Source organism: Copadichromis virginalis, linkage group LG3 (genome assembly GCF_057382275.1).
Source record: "Copadichromis virginalis isolate Kocher_CV1m ecotype Utaka linkage group LG3, C_Virginalis_male_GT1.1, whole genome shotgun sequence".
Classification (NCBI taxonomy): Eukaryota; Metazoa; Chordata; class Actinopteri; order Cichliformes; family Cichlidae; genus Copadichromis; species Copadichromis virginalis.
Genome location: NC_140620.1, coordinates 25,395,226 through 25,415,473, shown reverse-complemented (window position 1 = coordinate 25,415,473; position 20,248 = coordinate 25,395,226). Strand labels below are relative to the sequence as shown.

Here is a 20,248-nt window from a genome sequence, read left to right as displayed (position 1 = left end):
GTAAAACACTGCTGTCCTCCTACATGGGAGCAGCACAGACACAGGCTGTATCCCAATTCAGGGTCTGCAGCCTTACAGGCCGCATTTTAAGGCCGATTACGTCACAGCGACGCGACGAAGGCTGTCCCAATTCGAAGGCTGCTCGAAATGCGTCCTTCATTTCCCTGAATTTTAAGGACGTGGCGGTGTAGACTTTGTGGCCCAACATATCCCAGAATGCATAGCGCGGCGGTGGGTGTGGATAATTTTGCCGAAAAAATAAACGGCAGATGAGGGGCGCCCGAAGAGTAAACTTTAAGTAAGTACTGGATATGATGTCACTTATTTATGTGCAAATGTTTAATAACGAAGAACATTAAACATTACTGTTGCCACATGTCGGCAAAGTTATGTGACATTAGAGACGTTTGTACTAACTTGGTTTTAAAGCCTTTACTTTACAATATACGCCGTTCAATAGCTGAGCTTAATCTTACAGAGAATGATCAAAGCTCATGTAGAAACAAACAAACAAATGAACAGATTTTCTCCTTCATTTCTGTCAAACAAAGCTGTATGAAACGTTTCTAGCTGTTAGTATCATGGTTGCTAGGCAACCTGGGCAGCGCAACGGAGGCTAGACCGTCCCATTTCACAAGCCTCGCACTTCCGGCCTTAGCGGCCCTTGAGGATCGTTGAGACTGCGTACTTTAAGGCTGCAGACCCTGAATTGGGATACAGCCACAGTCACAGGATAAAAGATGGATGTGAGATGATATTTATAGGTTTATATGAGAGTTTGAAGCTGACTTGGATTTAAAGAGGTTGGATGTGAGGAATTAGAAGCAGACCTAAAGCATCCTGACTTTATTGACTTATTTTGATTCTAGAGCCCATAATTTGCAAAATAAACAATTATAAATGTCAAAACTTTTACATAGCAGCACCTGGAGATCATGAAGTCACCTGGAAAGTTTATAATGAGGTCATAGTGAGATCGAGGCTCATTCTGTCATAGACTTCAATATAATCTGGTCTGTTTTTCAAGATAAAGGAGTCTCCCCCTGCTGGTCATTAAAACAAATCCAGGTTTAACCTTTCAGAGCTGAGTGTCAGTCTTAACAGTGTAACAATGAAACAGACTGAAGAAATAAATCAAAACTTCAATTTCCTTCTAGAAATGTGTCCATGGTAGGAACTGAACACATTTCAGAGTTCCCACCATAAAGGCATATGCTAAAAAATATTACTATTAGTATTTTTTTTCCAATACCACATACACAAAGGTGAAATTCATGTGAACCCCGGACGAACTGCAAACGAACAGATACAGAAAAAGATTATTTATGTGAATATGAATTTAATCAGATTTCTGAGGAAAGTTTACACAACATGACACTGAAAAAAGGTTTTACCAGAAAACTAACTTTCATGAGGCTCAGATTCACGCATGCGCAGATCACCAAGTCCTCCACAAGAAGTTCTGATGTTTGTTTATAAACACTCCCCCACGTGGCTGGTAAAACACAGTCGTTACTCTGTGTGTCGTTACTCCCACGGATACGTTCACTCACTTTTAATACACAGAACCTGACATTACAGGTAACATTCTCAGATTTTCATTAATGTGTTTCATTTATTCTGTGCAACAGTGTCATTGTTTTCTCTGTGGAGTGGAAAGTTTACATCATTATGAATATCAGAATGTAGTACGAAGGGAAATAAGTGTGCAGTGCTGAGCTTGAAACTTTAAAGTTTTCTGTTTGGTGACAGAGGCTGTTTTGACCTGTTTATTAAACACATAAAGGTGAACACATGACCTGCCAGGACCAGGTTATGTCCCGAGCTCCGGTTTAAAAATGACTGGATAAATCCACATTGTTAGGTCTGTACTCGCAGACCTCGCTAACTCAGAGACTTATCCCCGTGAACAAAGCAAGACACTCAGAGCTCAGTCCATTTTAACTTGAGAAGGAAGCCAGTCCAGTCAGGATCCCAGAGCTTTAAGCTCCTCACCTGATCCCAGACAACTTCAACTCCAGCCTGTTATTCAGTAAAAACAGTTAGAGAAACACCCCATTGTAAAACCCTTATGGTGTGTTGTAAAAGCTAAGGCACTGTGTTTGTGTGTATGCATGCATATGTGAGAATGTGAGTGCGTGTATGTGTGTGTATGTGTGTTTGTATACGTGACTTCCTGGTTACACGCGTTTTAAAAACATCTAACAACACCAAAGGGTTATCTCCCTTCACCCCGTATATGGTTTAACCCCTTTAACGGTCTATAAAAGGCACAGTTGAGCCCATAAATGACAGGAAGTGAACATGCCTTACCTACGGTGGCCCTGAGAGGCCAAACAGACTGCAACTTCAGAAAACACTTGCAAAAAGAAAAACGTGGCAAAAAGAAAAATGCTGCAAAAAGAAAAATGCTGCAAAAAGAAAAATGCTGAGTGATACCAGTTGCAAAGAATTTTGGATCCACCTCCACCATCCAGAAAATCAACAACTGCAAATCATAGCATGGTGGGGGGAAAGCAAAAAGAAGTCAACTAGTATGTGTGTGTTTAGACAGATTTGAAACAAAGTAAGTTCCAAGGCACGTTGAGTCGGCGGGAAGCTGAATTACAGTTTTCAAAGACCTGACACGGTGCTTTGACAACTTGGCAATCCTGTAAAATGTTTGTCACAATAAGAATCCCCCCCCTACATTACACAAATCAAGACTTAGATATAGTTAAAAGTATAAAGTGTCTATACATTTGGATTGGTACATTATTAAGTAAAACAACAGGACCTGTCTAAAACAAAAATTGTCTTAATTCAGTTGCTTTCTACATGCTAATTACAAGGAGAGACTTGGGTCCTTGAAAATATTGCCTGAAAGAAAGCATGAATGCTGAAATCACAGTTAGAATTTGCATAGACTGTCTGCATGTTCAGGGACCTTTTACCCAAAGATTAATAAGGTTGCGCATGACCCTCAGACACACAAGGTGCATATAGTCCAGCACAAAACCTGAGACTAACTCCACTCCCAGCTCATTCAGAGGTGACACCCCAGCATGGTGCTCTTTGTATGCTATAGCACGAAAAGTCAAACTGTACTTTGATTACTCCAGGCAGTAACAAACAATAAAACCACACAACCCTTGCTGCTACACACTAAACTGTCTGACAGCAAAATTAAATCAATATACAGATATATATATATATATATATAACATACTATTGTAATAATCTGACTTTTATAAGCAGCCATAGTCAGCAAATTCATAATGAAAGCAACAAACAGCTCATGTTTTGATGAAACTGCAAACCCTCCTGGCCATTAATCACATAAGCTGTACATGCAGGAAAAAAAGGCTGATAAAGGAGCACAAAATTAAGACAAATCCAAGACATAAAACGAACTACAATAACAGGTTGTATGCACAAATAAGGCATCAGTGAACAAAAATCTTTAGAAATACAGCTAAATAAAAAAAATGTTTTCTTCAAATAAATGTGGAGATTCTAGCTAAATATATATCACAGAAGGAATTCTGGTAAACATTAACACAGCTTAAAAACAGAGGGCCACAGCATGAATGAACCTTAAAATGAAACTGAAAGATAATATTGAAACTGAAATAAATGTACTGAAAAGGTTTGTATTGAACGTGAAAAAAATTGATACTGAAAAAAGATTAAATGAAAATGTGTTTTACAACCAAGTTTTCACACTTACATCTTTTTTATTCACCTACAATTCTTTTAAATCCATCACAGTGTGATGTTAAACTGAACCATCACCTGATGGAAATGTTTATTATTAAACTTCATCTGTTTGAAGTTTAACAGGTACACGTCCCTCACTCAGAACAGAAAAGCAGATGCAACAGATGTTCCTGCCTTGGTTTGAAGACACCTGCATTCACACTTAGAAAATCCATCTGTACATGTCAGTAAGTGTCTCACATTATCATTATCTTCATTGTCTTCATAAACTAAGCAGAACAGCAGGAGACGCAGACCCGTGTTCGCGCCTGGTTCCGGTCTCCCGCATTGGTGTATCTGAACCTCTGGATGTAGCAGAAGATGAGCCAGACGATGGAGATGATCATCAGCACGATGAAGAAGATCGATACGAACACCACCGACGTCCTGCTCACGTACTTCTGCAGGCTCCTCGTCCCGATGGTGATCGTCATGGTGACCGTCACATTTCGTTCCAACAGCGATACGATCTCGCGGCCTTTTGGCTCCGGGATCATGATGGCGACGACCTCGCTCGCACCTGAAGATGAGGACAGGTGAGAAGCACTTTGATGGACACTGTACTTTTTACATGAGCTATAGAAATAAATATTGATTGATTGATTGATTGATGTCATCATTTTGGCCTAAAATATTTGTCAATTAAAAAAAGGAGTAGAACTCCAGGAGCAACAACCACCAATTACTAGGAACAGGAATAGGTTTCAAATATCAAGATGAATAAAAAATAAATCTACATTATTGAAGCAAGGATATTTAGTGGGCTTATATTTAAAAATCCAAAACACTTCCCTTCTCCTTTCTCTGTCACTAGTATGGCTTTGTAATGTAATTCATGTGGCTCGAATCCAGCGGTCCCCAAACAACTCACGGACCAGTACCGGTTCGTGAGTTGTTTGGTAGCGGGCCGTGAAAGTTGAGGCTGGATTTAAAGCAAACCAACCACCCAGGGCTTTTTCCCTGCCCAGTCAGAGTGGCAGCAAAACAGTGCCTCCACAGATGGGAGAATTGTGAAAGTGGGGAAACACAACTTTAAAATTATATAAAAATACACTGCTCAGCAAAAAGTGGTTCCTCTAGTCTAAACTATGCAATTTCCAAATAAGGAGAATCTGGGAACAGTTTGCATATAAGACCGTGCCAAACCTCCTTGGACTGACATAAAACTAGATGACTCAACACTTCCCTTATAACAGAAATACCTCGTCAGTTGGACTTTTTCCATGACGTTTGTATTAAGAAATTAATATAAACATTGTCCATGTCACCTTTGATCCCCATGACCTTCTACCGCTCGTCCATTGAGAGCCTGCTAACCTACTGCATGACAGTATGGTACAGCAGCTGCACTAAGGCGGATAGAGTGAGGCTTCAGAGTGTGGTCAAGACAGCACAAAAGGTCATCGGCTGCCCTCTCCCCTCCCTGATGGAGAGTTATTCCTCCCGCTGCCTCAGCAGAGCAGCAGACATCATCAAGGACAGCTCCCACCCTGGTTTCAACATGTTCAACCTGCTACAGGTGCATCAGCACAAAAACCCAAAGACTCAAAAACACTTTCTTCCCTAAAGCTATAACCACCCTGAACTCACACATGCACCGATAACACAGCCCCCCCAATTTTTTTCTTCCCATTTCATCTATGAACCACCACTGTGCAATAACCCAACTGTATATACACAACACTATTTATTACATATTACTTTTTTAAAACCGGCTTATATATTTGTACATTTTATATATATATTTTTCCCTCTGTTAATACTGTCCATATGTATATAGTGCTGCAGAACTGTGCCCCCCCAGCATGTTTGCACTGAGTAGGAGATGCTCTGTATCTCATTATACAACCGCATAGTGACAATAAAGGCATTCTATTCTACTCACCCCAGCAGCAAACTACCCAACTTAGAAAAGCTAAGCAAAGCCTCCTTCACAGAGGGAGGAAATCGAGTTAAATGCGCATTTATTGGGGTGAATAAAGCAGAGCATCATCTACCTGGCATGGTGATGGTGTCGTTCGTGTTGGTGGAGCCCACATTAAAGATGACCACCGCAGAGGCGTTGTGGGCTGCAGCGTGGCGGATCTTGTCCTTGTAGGTGCAGTTGCCCCGGGCTATGAGCGCCACCCAGGCCCCGGCCTGAGCGGGCACCGCGAAGCGGGTGTTGGGGTCGCAGGCCTGGCGGTCGAGCGGTGCTGCGGGCAGGACCAACACCCCCTTGGCGTCCCGCTTCGGAGAGTGCTCGCCATATCGCCCGCACTCCGTCTTCTCGGTGCGCAGCTCCGAGGTGGCCGGGTCCACGTAGGTGATGTTGACGAAGGCGGTGTACCACTCCTCCCGCTCGGCCACGGTGAAGTCCAGGCACAGCAGGTGGACGAAGCAGAAGGAGAGCAGCCACGTAGAGAGGGCCAGGCTGCGGCAGGCCGCCACCAGCGAGCCCGGGGCCATGACGAGCCTCCCCGGGGTGAGAGCGAGCTGTGTGTCGGTAGGTCGGAGGAGCCCGGTAGCTTCAACGCTGGAGCCTCCTACTCCACCATGCTACAAGGCAAAACCACCAGGAGCGTGTTTAACTCGCTTATACTCCCCTTTGTTCACACGGAAGAAAAAAAATCTGTTTTTAGCCGCTCCCCTCCACTACTCTCGGGCTACCTAGCAGCAGACGCCTGTTAGCAGTCTCCATTTCCAGCCTCCACCGTTAACTCGATGAGAAACACCCACGAAAAAACTCCTAAATGCGCACAACTGAAAGGAGAAATCACCACAGGAGTGACGCGACGTAACCCCGCTGAGGTGAAGCTACAGGCGGCGGGCTGTTGTGCCAAAATTGAAAATTTTCTGTGTTACAAGTTAAGACCCAAGATTTGTCATTCCACCCAAATCCACATTCATCTGAGCTCCCTGCTCTGCTGATATTCTTGTATGCAACTGCGACATAAACTTCTCCCCCTCTCCACTCCACCTCCCAGTAACAACGTCCACTCAGACTCTCTCTATTCAGGACCTGATAACATCCAGTGAATCTGTCTGGATGATCAGAATAAGACTGTTGCTGATTCATAAATGTTACTTTTCTGTTCCCGTCAGATAATAACAGACGTCTGTGAGTTGTGTTTGGATCCAGTGTGATTTCACGTGAATATTTTAAGAATCCAGCTCTGGTCTTTGGCTCTGCTGGTGACAGTAAAACATCCTCTTCAGTGACTGTCAGTGAGATGTTTGTCCATTCCTCTCTCAGAATGTCCTGTAGTTTATCTCTGGTCTCTGACACAGCTGCTGTCACATCCTCAAAGTAGCTCAGAGGACGAATATTGATGCTGGATGAGTGTGTAGACTCACTGAGTGCTGACAGTGAGGGGTAGTTGTGTAGAAACTGGTTGTGATCCTCTGTGTGTGAGAGCTGCTCCAGCTCGCCGTCTTTCCTCTTCAGCTCAGCGATCTCCTGCTCCAGCTTCTCCTGAAGCTCTTTGACTCGACTCACTTCAGTTTCCTGCTGGGATCTGACCTGCTGCTTCACATCAGAGCTTCTTTTCTGGAGGAGACGGATCAGCTCAGTGAACATCTTCTCACTGTCCTCCACTGCTTTATCAGCAGAGCCATTGATGGCCTCCACCTCCTGTTGAAGCAGCTTCACATCTTTCTCTCGCTCCTGGATTCTCTGCTGGATGTTTAGTCGTCTCACCTCGAGCTCCTTCTGCTTCTCAGTCCTTTCTGCTGCAGCTGGGACTGTTTCATGGCCTTTATGTTCATCAATTGTGCAGAGATAACAGATACTCTGCTGATCAGTACGACAGAAAATCTTCATCACCTCATCATGACGAGAGCAGATGTTCTCCTGGAGCTTCTTGGAGGGGGCCACCAGCTTGTGTTTTTCAAAGGCAGGAGACTCCAAATGAAGCTGTATGTGTTTATCACAGTAGGAGATCAGACACACCAGACAGGACTTGATGGCTTTCCGCTTCCTCCCAGTGCAGACATCACAGGCCACATCTTCAGGTCCAGCATAGCAGTGATCAGCTGGAGCAGCTTGGAGTCCAGTCTTCTTCAGCTGCTCCACTAAAGCTGCTAACATGACGTTTTTCTCCAGGACAGGCCTCGGTGTGAAAGTCTTCCTGCACTGAGGGCAGCTGTGGATTCCCTTCCTGTCCTCTTCATCCCAGAAACCTTTAATACAGTTCCTGCAGTAGCTGTGTCCACAGGTTGTAGTCACCGGATCCTTCAGTAGATCCAAACAGATGGAACAAGAGAAGGTTTCTCAGTCCAGCTGAACTCCTTTATGCGCCATTTCTCCTCTCAGTGTCAGTGACTGTGTGAGTTTCTCTTCCTTATAACTGAAACTAGTCTGAGCTCTGATCTCAACAACATGTTTCTGCAGTGAATGGAGCCTGTCAGCTCTTACATGTCACCACATGTTGGTTACCCATCGGCAAACTGCAGATCTGAAGGGGAGGGAACGAGGAAACACGTGGACAGAGAGGAGGTGCTGTGTTTAAGAGCAGGAAGAAGAGGGAGGTTATCAGGCTGTGCTTCACTCCAGGAAGAGGAGCAGTTAGAGAGCGATACTGTGTGTTTAACCCTTTTATTTACTGCTCACTTGAACTTAAGCTTGTTAACACTTTCTTCTATATAAATAAATCACACTTTGTGTGTTTTTCTTTCTGTGATTTGAGATCATCACATTTTTATTTTATAATTTTTATATGTTATACGCACAAAAGAGCACTTTTTAAATGTTCAATGTTCAGCTGGAAATGAATGTGAAACTTTGGTGATGATCTCAAATCACAGAAAGACACAAAGTTCTGCTCTCTAGGTGAACCAATCCTTGTCCACCTTCCTCTTGGGCAAAAAAAAAGTACTGCCTGGAGTACCCAGTGTTGATTGTCCCAAAAGAAATAAACCAACAAAACTTGAAGATCATGTATCACACCAGGAGGGGGTTCTATACAAGCTAATTGATGCCATAAACAGAAGTGGCCAAGTTATTTATAATCAACACTCTCCCTCTATATGACATTTGGGGCAACAGCCACCTCCACTTTTCCAATTTTCCCCCAACTTTCTCCACCACCCCTTCCCAGTTCTTACATTCTGTAGCCTCATCTCCCACGTACACACCCAGATACTTCAACCCTCCCCTTTACCACTTCAGCTCACCTGGAAGTAGCCCAATTCACCTGTGCAGCTAAAAATCTGCAAAAGTTCCCAACAATTATTCCCAACTTATTCACATCTTGGTGACTCCTAACAAATACAATAATATCATCAGCATACGCAGACAAACTAAAAGACATATTGACATCAGATAAAACCAACCCAGTAATGTATGACCTCACATTGTGCAACACTGGTTTGATAGACAGAGCATACCCGACAGTGGACAGCCCAGCCTAATGCCTCTAGTTAATTTAAAAGGTTTACACAAACGACCATTTATTTTCAGTACACTTTCAATTTCCTCGTACAAAACCATAATCTTAGCGATTAAACCAGAGCCGAGACCAAACCTTTCTAGCACACTCCAGAGGTAACGATGCTCAACTCAGCCAAAAGCTTTTTCTTGGTCCAGAGAAATCAGATCAGTATCATAACCCAGTGAACTGGAGACTTCCAAAACACCTCTAACTAATGACACATTGTCGACAATAGACCTACACAGCACACAGTAAGTTTGCCCTGGATGTAAAATTTGATCCATCACCATCTTCAGCCTGTTTGCCAGCACCTTTGATAGCAACTTACAAATATTAACATTATTAATCCCCTCTACGAAGCGAGAAAAACGTGCAGTGTGTTAAGCTTGAAACTTTAGTTTTCTGTTTGGTGACAGAGGCTCTTTTGACCCGTTTATTAAACACATGAAGGTGAATACATGACCTGCCAGGACCAGGTTATGTTCGATTTAAAATCGAGTGAATAAATCCACATTTTCACTGATTCTTTTGTATACAAGTTTTTTAGTACGATCGATCTTATAATGTGACTAAAGCTGCTTCCACGGGCTGTGTGACGTTTAACATGTAAACGTATCCAGTTTAAAGTGTCAGAACTCCTGACTGCTGTGAGAGCGGTGCTTCTTCCAGGTTGTAGTAACTGTGTTGCTTCAGCCACTCGCAACATTGCGATCATAAAGCTAGTAAAGTAGTTCTAATAACAGCTCGAAATTTAACTCTACTCAATATAATGTTAATTTCAAAAAGGATGGTTGGATGACTTGTTGTAGAGTCTGACAATGATTCAGAATGAATGATCCCAGTTTTAATTATAATGCACATATTTTAAGATGAACCCTTCAGTTATCAAACCTGAGGCAAAGGTACTTTCCAGAGTTAAAGACGTATTTGCAGCAAAGAAAGTAAAATGTAACACGTGGAGCATTGTTTCAGTTTCTTAATATCCGCATAGAGACAATATGTTTCACTTTAAGCAATTACTGTAGCATTATTCAGTACAGACATTAAAAAATAAAATCATCACATTGCTGACTGGAAAGTCCTCCAGGGCCTGAAGCAGCAAAGCAGCCCCAGAACAAACCTAAAAAGTTCATCTTTTGTTAGTCCACAGAACATTTTCCTAAGAGTCTTGCTGATCATCATAAAGGCCTGCAGTTCTTTACATGTTGTTGTCGGATATTGTGACCTCCTGGATGAGTCATTAATGCGCTCTCGGGGTAGTTTTTGTAGGCCGAACACGTCTGTGAACATTCACCACTGTTCCAATTTTTTCTCCACTAGTACATAATGACTGTCACTGTGTTGCACCGGAGTCCCAAAACCTGAGAAATTACTTTTTTAGACTGAAAGATGTTTGTGTTATTTTTTAAGCTCTTTTAGCACAGGTTGGATTGTCTGCTGCAAAACTGTGTTTTCAAATTGGCTTCCCAATATTAAAAATAGGTAACAGTAAAAAAGAAAAAAAAAAACCAACAACCTGGAGACATGTTAGATTAAAATATTGTTTGGGTATTTAATATAATTTAATAAATTCAACACAGACAACATTATTCTGTTGTGATGATCCAGGAAGATTAAGTGTGGTTGATCAAAGTACACGTGTGTTTTATTGTTTCAGGAAGCAGAAGACAGATGAAGAAGGACGTGCACGAGAGGCTGAAGCTCAGCATGCTCTTTCTGTGTTGACCCTCAGTCTCCATTGTTGTTTTCCTGCTTCTAAAACTTCTCTCATGCAGAGGTAACATTTATAGCAGCACATTTGAGGTTTTCTGTAAACCTTTAAACGAATTTAAGGAGGACTTGACTATTTCACAATTTCATTTCTATCTTTATGCGACAAACTGAGAAGCCATATAAAATTCAGTGCTCATTTACATATCTGACACGGCCTTCCAGATTGTTCCCAGAGCATCAGTGAAATATCGGATCTGTTTCAGGTTATTTTCAGGGAGGACCTCTGCAGCAAGTGGTGGCTCTCCTGGATGATGATGTTGTTTTACCCTGTTCTCTGGAACGTCCTGTGGATGCTTCATAGCTGCAGCTGGAGTGGGCGAGAACTCACCTGACACCAGGATTTATCTACATGTGGGAGAAAAATAAAGAAAATGTGGACGACAAGCAGCCGTCATATGTTGGAAGAACCTCACTGTCCTTTTATAAACCGGAGCATGGAAACATCTCACTGACTCTCTCTAAAGTACAGCTGTCTGATCAAGGACCGTACAGATGTCTCATTCCAAAGCTGGGTCAAAGGTCACATGTACACCTTATTGTAGGTAAGTGGATATCTTTGTAGTACAAATACATAATAAAGTCAGTTTATGGTCCTGACTGCACATTTCTAAATGTACAATACAGTGTTCCCTCCTTTATCGTGGGAGTTACGTTCTAAAACTAACCTGCAATAGGTGAAATCCGTGAAGTAGCCAGCTTTATTTTTTAATATTATTATAGATGTTTTAAGGCTGTAAAATCCCTCACTACACACTTTATACACTTTTCGCAAGCAGGCATGAACATTTTCACACTTTTTTCTCTCGTTTAAACACTTTCAAAGTTCAAACCTTTGTAGAAAAATAAGTCCAGTATTATAGAGCGAAACCAAAGGAACCCATGTTGCCTTTGACGGTGCAAGACGTTTCATCGACACTGTTGTGTTCGTTTGGGAGAAAACTTACAAACATACTGTACAGCATTTCAGAGTAACACTGCTAACAATAGAAGACTTATGTAAATTTGACAAGCTGAACGCTTTCTGTACTGACAGGAGACACGGCACGAGATTGATTGACAATGGTCTACAGCCAATCAAGACGCAGAACACAATGCACGGTAAAAAAAAAAAAAAAAGCACCATGCAAAATTGCACAAAAAAAACCGCGAAACAGCGATACCGCTAAAGGTGAACTGCGTTATAGCGACGGACCACTGTATTTCATACTTCTGGTCTTCTTGCTTCGGTGTATCTAAATGTTTGACTGGTGTCACACATGCAGTGGGTGAATACATTTTTCCTTCCTCAGCTTCAGCATCTACACCCGTCATGAAGGTGATGTCAAATGTCAGCAGCAGGGTGGTGTTACAGTGTGAGTCTGCAGGCTGGTATCCAGAGCCTGAGCTGCTGTGGTTGGACGGTGAGGGAAACCTCCTCTCTGCTGGACCTACAGAGACCCTCAGAGGTCCTGATGACCTCTATACTGTCAGCAGCAGAGTGACTGTGGACAGTGTTGGGAAGGTTACTTTTAAAATGTATTCCGTTACAGAATACAGAATACATGCCCCAAAATGTATTCTGTAACGTATTCCGTTACGTTACTCAATGACAGTAACGTATTCTGAATACTTTGGATTACTTAATATATTATCATGCTTTTTACAACAACGTGAATGTACTATTGCTGTGTGATTTATTACTGTTACTGAAGGTCCGCGACTCCAAACTGTAGTAAAGGGACCTCTGACTAATACGGCGGGGTCCCTGTCGGCTCGTAGCCGAAAACTAGCTTTACTTTGTTGTGTGGGTCAACTTTTCTTGCGAGAGACAGAGACAGGGGTTGAAAGACTGCTCGAACGGAACTTATTGTTTTCGGAGGAAAACACGAACACGGTGTACAGTCGAGTCTTAATAGCTTACTTACAACTGGGCTCGTCAGACACTCTTCTTGGCTGCAGTGGTTATTATTATATTTACATGCTTCCAGCTCCCGTTTTTGCTCGATGACAACTCGTACCTTTCCACTCCCCTTTTTCTCCCTCCTCGCGCTCACAGACCCATAATGTGTATGGCAGTCCATTCTCCCTGCAACACGGACTACACTGCCCATGAGGCTACATTCTTTAGAGCTATGCTTGTAGCATTCTGCCTGTTAGCTTAGCACAACAACAACAACAACGAAAAGGCGCTCTCTCACCCAGGAAACACACAATCGCAGAGAGAGAGAGAGCGTCGCCCTGTAACCATGGCAACCGTAACGCTGCCGCCTGGAACAACAGAACGTAGCTGTCAAACAAAACCAAACAGTCCTGACCCGCGACAAAATGAAACAGGAAAGTACCGCAGTGTAATCCATTTATTTCAACAAAGTAACTGTATTCTGAATACCACCTTTTTAAACGGTAACTGTAACAGAATACAGTTACTCATATTTTGTATTTTAAATACGTAACGGCGGTACATGTATTCCGTTACTCCCCAACACTGACTGTGGAGAAGAGACACAGCAACAACATCACCTGCATAGTCCAACAGAGGAACACCAACCAGAGCAGAGAGATACACAGACATGTTCCAGGTAATAATGACTCACATTCAGAAACAAACTATTTCATTATTTCTATCATTTCTGTTTTAGGTTTTAAAATATTTTTGCTTTCTTCTTGAAAGTGATGTCATCAGGGAATCTGGATTCATTGTCTTTACCATCATTTTTTTTTCTCGCATGGTTTTTCTTGTTGTGGTTTTTCTGTGGAAGTTGAAACAAACCCAAAGTGGTAAGAATTTTATTTTATGTACTGTAATAAAGCAGAGTCTGAAACTTAGGTTTGCATTTAATTCAGCAGGTAGCTGCTGAATTTGTAAGAATCTGTAGGTTTGCTCAAAAAAAGAAGTGGACAGTCTCGAATTTTATGGCAGTTTCATTTTAATAAACAGAGAGAGAATTACAACCAAAACTACAGACATAAAAAAACATTACATAAAAGATATAAATGATCTTGCCAGTTATTGACTGACATAAGTGTTTGATCCACGAATAAAGCATGACCTAGTATTTGGACACTTGCTGGTGAGTACAGCGCTAAGACATTTGTTGTAGTTGGTTACCAGGGCCGTGCAGATATGTTTGAAGGGGCAGGTGGTCAACCGCCCTCTGCACGTGCCTGTTGGCTACCACGTTTGCAAACATCTCAACTGCCTCGTTTGAGTTTTGGACGAAATGCATTCTGGGATATTTGCCTGGGTTTGGCTACAGTGGCTAGCGAGCCAATCGGAACAGCCAATCGGAATTTTTTCATCCAAGTCTGTGATTGGTTGGTTTTGTGGCACAAATATAACACTGTACAGAAAGAGTTGAATGTGCAGGAGCAGAGATGTTGAGGGTGCGAGCAACACATTGCGAGCGGGTCCGCAGAGATCTGAGAAAGAGCAAATGCAAAACCTGAGCGAGAGGGGCTGTTATTGTGTGTGTATATGGATAAGAGCAAACACCGAAATACATTTTTTGCACGCAGCAATGATTTCTGTTCACTCAAATTTAGCTTTTCTTCACTCAAAATAAATTTCTCCTCAAAATGCAACACTTTGTAAATGTTTTTTTACAGGGGCTCAAAATAGTGGCACAAAAATAACGCCATATTTATTGGCTTTATTGAGGATTATTTGTTAATAGATATCAAGTAAAATGGAAGTAAAAGTTCAGTCTGATCTTAAAATATGAGTTTCATGTCTGTGCGTTGAGATTTAACGGCATTATTTACTGGTTATCTCACTCCTGAACCACACCCTCCTCTCCTGTTTGTCTCCTGGTTTAGTTGTCCAATCTGACACAGATGCACTTTTATACCTGTGTCCTGTGGCTGTGTGGTTGGACATTTGCGTGACGTGTTTTTATTTTTCTTTCTTCTTTAGAGTACCAGAGTCTCTGAATGCCTCCATTTGAAAGCGGGTTGCTGCCGACCCTCCATGGAGGGGTTTCCCTCTGGATTTTCATCCTCTGCTTCAGTTTTATTAAAGGTAAATGAATTTCTTTTTATCAGACTCTACTTTGAGTTCATTTTGTATTTAACTGGTAAGTAATACTAACAACCATTTTCCCCATTGAAATGTTTCCAGTATTATTTTTCTAATGATTACATAAAATTTAACAACCCTCCCATTTTCTAAACAACCAACGAGACTGTCAGGTTACATCAGAGACTCAAGGGAAGTAGGTTGCATTTTTATGCAGTGCACAAAAGGAAGACTAGATGTCTGTAAACACCTGATGACTATGTTAAACACAGCAGTAGTTTGTGTTTCCTCATTGTTCATGTCCACAGTGAAGAGTTCTGCTTTGTTTCTCCAGCAGCACAATCCCGAAACAGTTTCAGAGTCTCTGTGTTTCCAAACTGAGCTGATAAATGTTTACAGTAACATCTGTGTTATTAGTTGATGTTGAGCTCCATCTGCAGGAGGGACACCGTTAAAATGTCATCAGTGTTTAGTTTCTCTCACATTTATCATGGAGCAGATCTCAGTGGGAGTGGATGTTTGCTGTGGATGTTTACAGGCTAAAATCCTTCTAATGTGACATGTTTTCAGAGCTCACATGTAAATTACAACCATCCAGTTTCTTCTTCATGATTTCAAAACATCTCGGTGAATCAAGTTTCCTGTGAGCTGTTTAAATTGACTTTAGATTTTGGTGGATGATCAAACTGTGGCTGCTTAACTGTGCTGACTGCAGAGATACTGAATAAGTCTGATCAACAGATTCATGATGAAAGTCATGGAAACAAAATCATCATCACAGTTATCTTGGTCATCTTCATTTCACTGACTGTGGAAACAAAGTGGATTTATTCAAGTTTAAGTAGCTCATCAGTTGAAAATCAACATTTTTTGTTTAAAAATAGCTGATAACTATTCGCTGATAGCTGCCAACATCTGCGAACAAATATAATTCTATGAAGTTGTTCTATATAGTGTGTAAATGTTAATATAGAGCATTATTAAATTTATTGCTAATGCAATCGTATGGAACATTGACTTCTAAAGGAAATTTTAGATGGCACTCGTCATCAGAAAGGTTGCGGACTCCTGGTCTACAAGGACTGGGTCACTGTCCTCGTGTGGACATTAGAGGAACTGCAGCTGTGGATTTTATGTGAAGCAAATATAAAAGTATTAATTTCACATTAACCTTAATATGTCTAAAAATCAGCTTTAAATGAATTAATTCCCTTTAAAATATAAATAATTCAAATTCAGTGTTTAGTGGCACATATTTTTACTGTGACACATGCTGTAGGTGTGGCTTGTTTCCATCAGTGGCTCTGGAAACACCTTTATGTTGTAAGCACACAAGTTGTCATGGGGATGCGGCCCCATTTGTGAGACTGCTGTATTATTACTTAGTATTCATTTATATGTAAATTTTGTTCTTATTTCAGAACCACAGGCGACAGAAACAACTCAAGCAGAAAAGAAAGAAAAGCCTGAATTCTTCATAACTTTTATAAACATTATGATCATGCACTCACTATGTCGTTATGTACAGTACAGATAGACCGGGTGATAAATTCGCAGCTGTATGTTTTCACAGTAAGGTAAAACAGTTTATCAGACATGGATTAATCCTAGTCCCAGACTAAAAGGAGCACTAGGATTATTCCACATGTGTGTAAGTCTAACAGAGACAAAGTTTATTTTCTTCTAAGTTTTATAAAAGCTGTAAATATAAGATAATCAGAGCACTTTTAACAGATTTTAGTTTTATTTGTGTCACAGTTTTGAAGTTTGTTAAACTTGTAATATTCAGAATAATGCTGAATTTTAAATTGTCTTTCAGTGTTTAAACAGAGTGACTCCTCCTCACACACAGAAGTGTTGATGGTTTGATGAAGAAGGTTTAAATGTTAATGAAAGCAACACAAAGTCAGGAGCAGAGAGGTCCTTGAAGCTGCAGATCAGACTGTAAAGATTAATTGTTGAGGAGGAAGAAGCAGATGTGAAGTTTTCAGAGTGACAGCATGTTGTCTGACTGACAACAGTATAAATGTGGGAGGAGAAGGAAGGACGAGAGCAGCCTGATGTGAACAGACGGAGCTCTGATGTTTGTCACAAACTGTGCAGCCGACCTGGAGCTACAGGCTGGTTTACCTGAAACCTTCAGACTGAACACACAGAGCTCCAGCTGTGAGCTGCTCATCAAACTCAACACGTTTGACTAAATACTGAACGATAGACTCTGATCCAGGGTCAGTGTTTAACATTGCACATGTGCACAATGTCAATGACAAAAAGTTTCAATTTTGTGTTTTGGAAAATGTTTTATTGGTGAGTAGGGCTGCCACTAACAATTATTTTGATAGTCGACTAGTCACCGATTATTTTTGCGATTAATCGACTAATCAGATCATCATCCATTGGACCTAAAACGTACAGCTTATTGCACCAGCATGCATCTGCTCTTATGTAACTTAGCTTACAGCTTTAAGTGTTTAAGGTATGTGCTAACTAAAAAAAAGACAAGATGATAGTTTATTAAACTTTTAATGAAATTTTCAGATTGTCTCTGTCAGGGACCCTGGGTCTGAGCGACCCAGGCCGCTAAATTTGGACACAGGTATGAAACCAGATGCTGCTTCTTCTTCTTCTTTGGGGTTTAACAGCTGGCATCCCTGGACATGCAGTGCTGCCCTCTTCTGTTTCAGTTGGTTATTACACTCTTAAATCCTACTACTTATTCTTGCGTCTTTCAGGATTTTACAAAGCTTCAAATGACATGTCGACAATTAAATTAGTTGTCGACATTTTTAATAGTCGACTAATTGTGGCAGCCCTATTGGTGAATATGTTTTTTTTGCACTACAGTGTTTAAATATATGTTATATTCTAAACTATGCAATATATTTAACCTTGTTAATATAAAGTAATTAAATTAGTTGATCCTTTATGTTTCTGTGAGACTGAAGGAGACAAACTTTGAAGTCACTGATGCTTGAAATACTTCCCATGGGTGGTGCAGCAGATACTGGACAGCACATAAAATGTTCTGAGAACTTCAGGGGTCTCATCAAACAGCATAACTGCAGATCAGCCAGTAGATGGCAGCAATCTCCTAAATCAAGACCTGCTTCCACCAACTTTGATTTTTATTATGATTTCTAAATGGTTTATATTTTGTGCTGTAGATTGTTTTATGGTAACAGTGTATTCATAACAAATTGAAGAGATGTTCATGCTGTCTGTATTAATTCATTTTTTTATTTTATTTATTATTTAAGTTTTTTTTTCTTCACGTTTCACATCAGCTGCTGATAACTGACAGACATCCAGCTGTTCTGTCACATCTGTTTACTGAATGAACTTCAGCTTCTGATGAGAATGGGCAAGGATTTCAGTCTCTAGATGTGCAAAGCTGGTAGAGACATACCCCAAAAGACTGGCAGCTGTAATTGCAGCAAAAGGTGGTTCTTCAAAGTATTGACTCAGGGGGCTGAATAATTACGCACACCCCACTTTGCAGTTATTTATTTGTAAAAAATGTTTGGAATCATGTATGATTTTTGTTCCACTTCTCACGTGTGCACCACTTTGTGTTGGTCTTTCATGTGGAATTCCAATAAAATTGATTCATGTTTGTGGCTGTAATGTGACAAAATGTGGAAAAGTTAAAGGGGGCCGAATACTTTTGCAAGCCACTGTAGGCTTTCTTGACTTGACTTGACTTCCTTACAGGCAGACCTCAGTCAGTCAGAGTTGGTACAATGACATCAGGTACAAAGATAGTGAGCACAGTGACTCCCCAAGGCTGTGTGCTCAGTCCACTCTTGTACACGCTCTTCACCAGGATCCCCAATTATACATCAGCGGGATTCTGGTGGAGAGGGTGAAGACCTTCAATATATTTACAGAAGACCAATTATGAGCTATTGAGCCATCGGCCCCCGGGGGCCAACCCCCTGAACTTATAATAGCGTATAATGAACTGTTCCTTGAGCTGCTGTCTTGTTGGTGGACATTTGGTTTTGGACTGTTCCCTGTGCTCCTGTGCCCTTGATGGATATTTTGTTTTGGACCCTGGACCCCAAAGGTTTAATATGAAGTTTATTACACAAAGATGTTTTAGTGCTTTAGTGCATTGAGTTTTTAAGACTACAAAGCTCTTTATCTGAATGCCAACGAGATGTGGAGTCACCGCCGTCTTCCACCCAGGAACAGCTGAACTGTGAACTTTTGTGCTGTCGCTCCCACGTCGACCTTCTGATCTCTATGGACACTGCCTCCTTGGACTCCAGCATTTTTTTGTTTGAACTGTTTTTGTATATTTCTGGACTCAGTTTTGGAAAGCTGTTGGCTTTCAGCCCTGATCGTGTCCGTGCCGTCGGGTGAGAAAGGCGACATCTCACTGATTCTGATGTTTTGGCAGGTCCGCGCTTTGTGTTTACGCCCTTTTTGCATTGATGCTATCATGAACTAGCTCTGTGCAGGCAGATAAGGACCCAAATGCAAAACTCATGAGCATGAGTCCAAAACTGAGAAGAAGGTCGACGCGGGAGCGACAGCACAAAAGTTCACTGAACAAAAGTTCACTTTTGTTCAGTGAACTGCAGTTTCAGACACTCCTACAGCATATGACAGTTTTTTGTGTTTGTTTTTTTAAACACGTGTTTTCAAAATTGGAGTTCAAGTTATTTTTTACTTCCAACAGTGTTAACATACTACACAGGTCATGAACAAGATTTTTTTTAATTTTCATTGTAAGTGGGCTAAAGCAGTTAATTAAAAGTAGTCTAACATAAATGTAAATGCTGTAATTTGATTATTTTAATAAACCATGTAACTTGGATGGATTTGATGCTGGCGTGACCACAGTGCACACGTCTGCTGTTGCTCACAGTGGTCCTAGGGACCGCTCAGGGAGTTTGTGTATTCGCTCAGATACATGAAAAATTAGAGGGAACATTACCTGGGCTCCCTCTTTACTCTGGCAACTGGTACAAAGATAACAGCGCACAGTCGTCATCAACAGTGTGTGATACAACTGCACATTCAATTCTCCATCTTGGGATTATTTTCTTTTGCTGAGGCATGCACTGTGCAGCGATTTAGGACCTGGAGTAACAATGGAGTTGCGGTATTTGTCCACATCAATTTTGAGGAAATTAATTAAGCTGTTTTCTAACTCTGTTAGACTACACTACACGCTACTATGTCACTGGTGATTACAACACAGCTTCAGTCATACTGTTTCATGACACGGGGCACAAACCCAGTAAACCTCAGTCCCAGAGCCGCAAACAGGAGGTGTGGGACTTTAGCAACTGGATAAACCAGAAGAGATCTGGGAATGTTTTTG

The 20,248-nt window shown here is 41.3% G+C and overlaps 2 protein-coding genes and 1 pseudogene across 2 annotated transcripts; 1 reads left to right on the top strand and 2 right to left on the bottom strand.

Annotated features, from left to right (window-relative positions):
• Positions 1-1,232: 1,232 nt before the first annotated feature.
• LOC146713643 (RING finger protein 150-like) lies at positions 1,233-6,680 on the bottom strand. The gene is made up of 2 exons (XM_085449457.1): positions 5,736-6,680; positions 1,233-4,258 (listed from the first exon to the last, which is right to left on the bottom strand). Exons 1-2 carry the CDS (start codon positions 6,184-6,186, stop codon positions 3,969-3,971), a joined length of 741 nt encoding a protein of 246 aa, XP_085305583.1. The 5' UTR covers positions 6,187-6,680; the 3' UTR covers positions 1,233-3,968.
• On the bottom strand, positions 6,494-8,020 carry LOC146713642 (tripartite motif-containing protein 16-like; annotated as a pseudogene).
• On the top strand, positions 7,976-19,806 carry LOC146713641 (butyrophilin subfamily 1 member A1-like). The gene is made up of 7 exons (XM_085449487.1): positions 7,976-8,045; positions 10,807-10,926; positions 11,126-11,464; positions 12,212-12,414; positions 13,402-13,480; positions 14,815-14,919; positions 16,338-19,806. The coding sequence occupies exons 3-6, from the start codon at positions 11,272-11,274 to the stop codon at positions 14,829-14,831; spliced, it is 492 nt and encodes a 163-aa protein (XP_085305613.1). The 5' UTR covers positions 7,976-8,045; positions 10,807-10,926; positions 11,126-11,271; the 3' UTR covers positions 14,832-14,919; positions 16,338-19,806.
• The last annotated feature ends 442 nt before the right edge of the window (positions 19,807-20,248 follow it).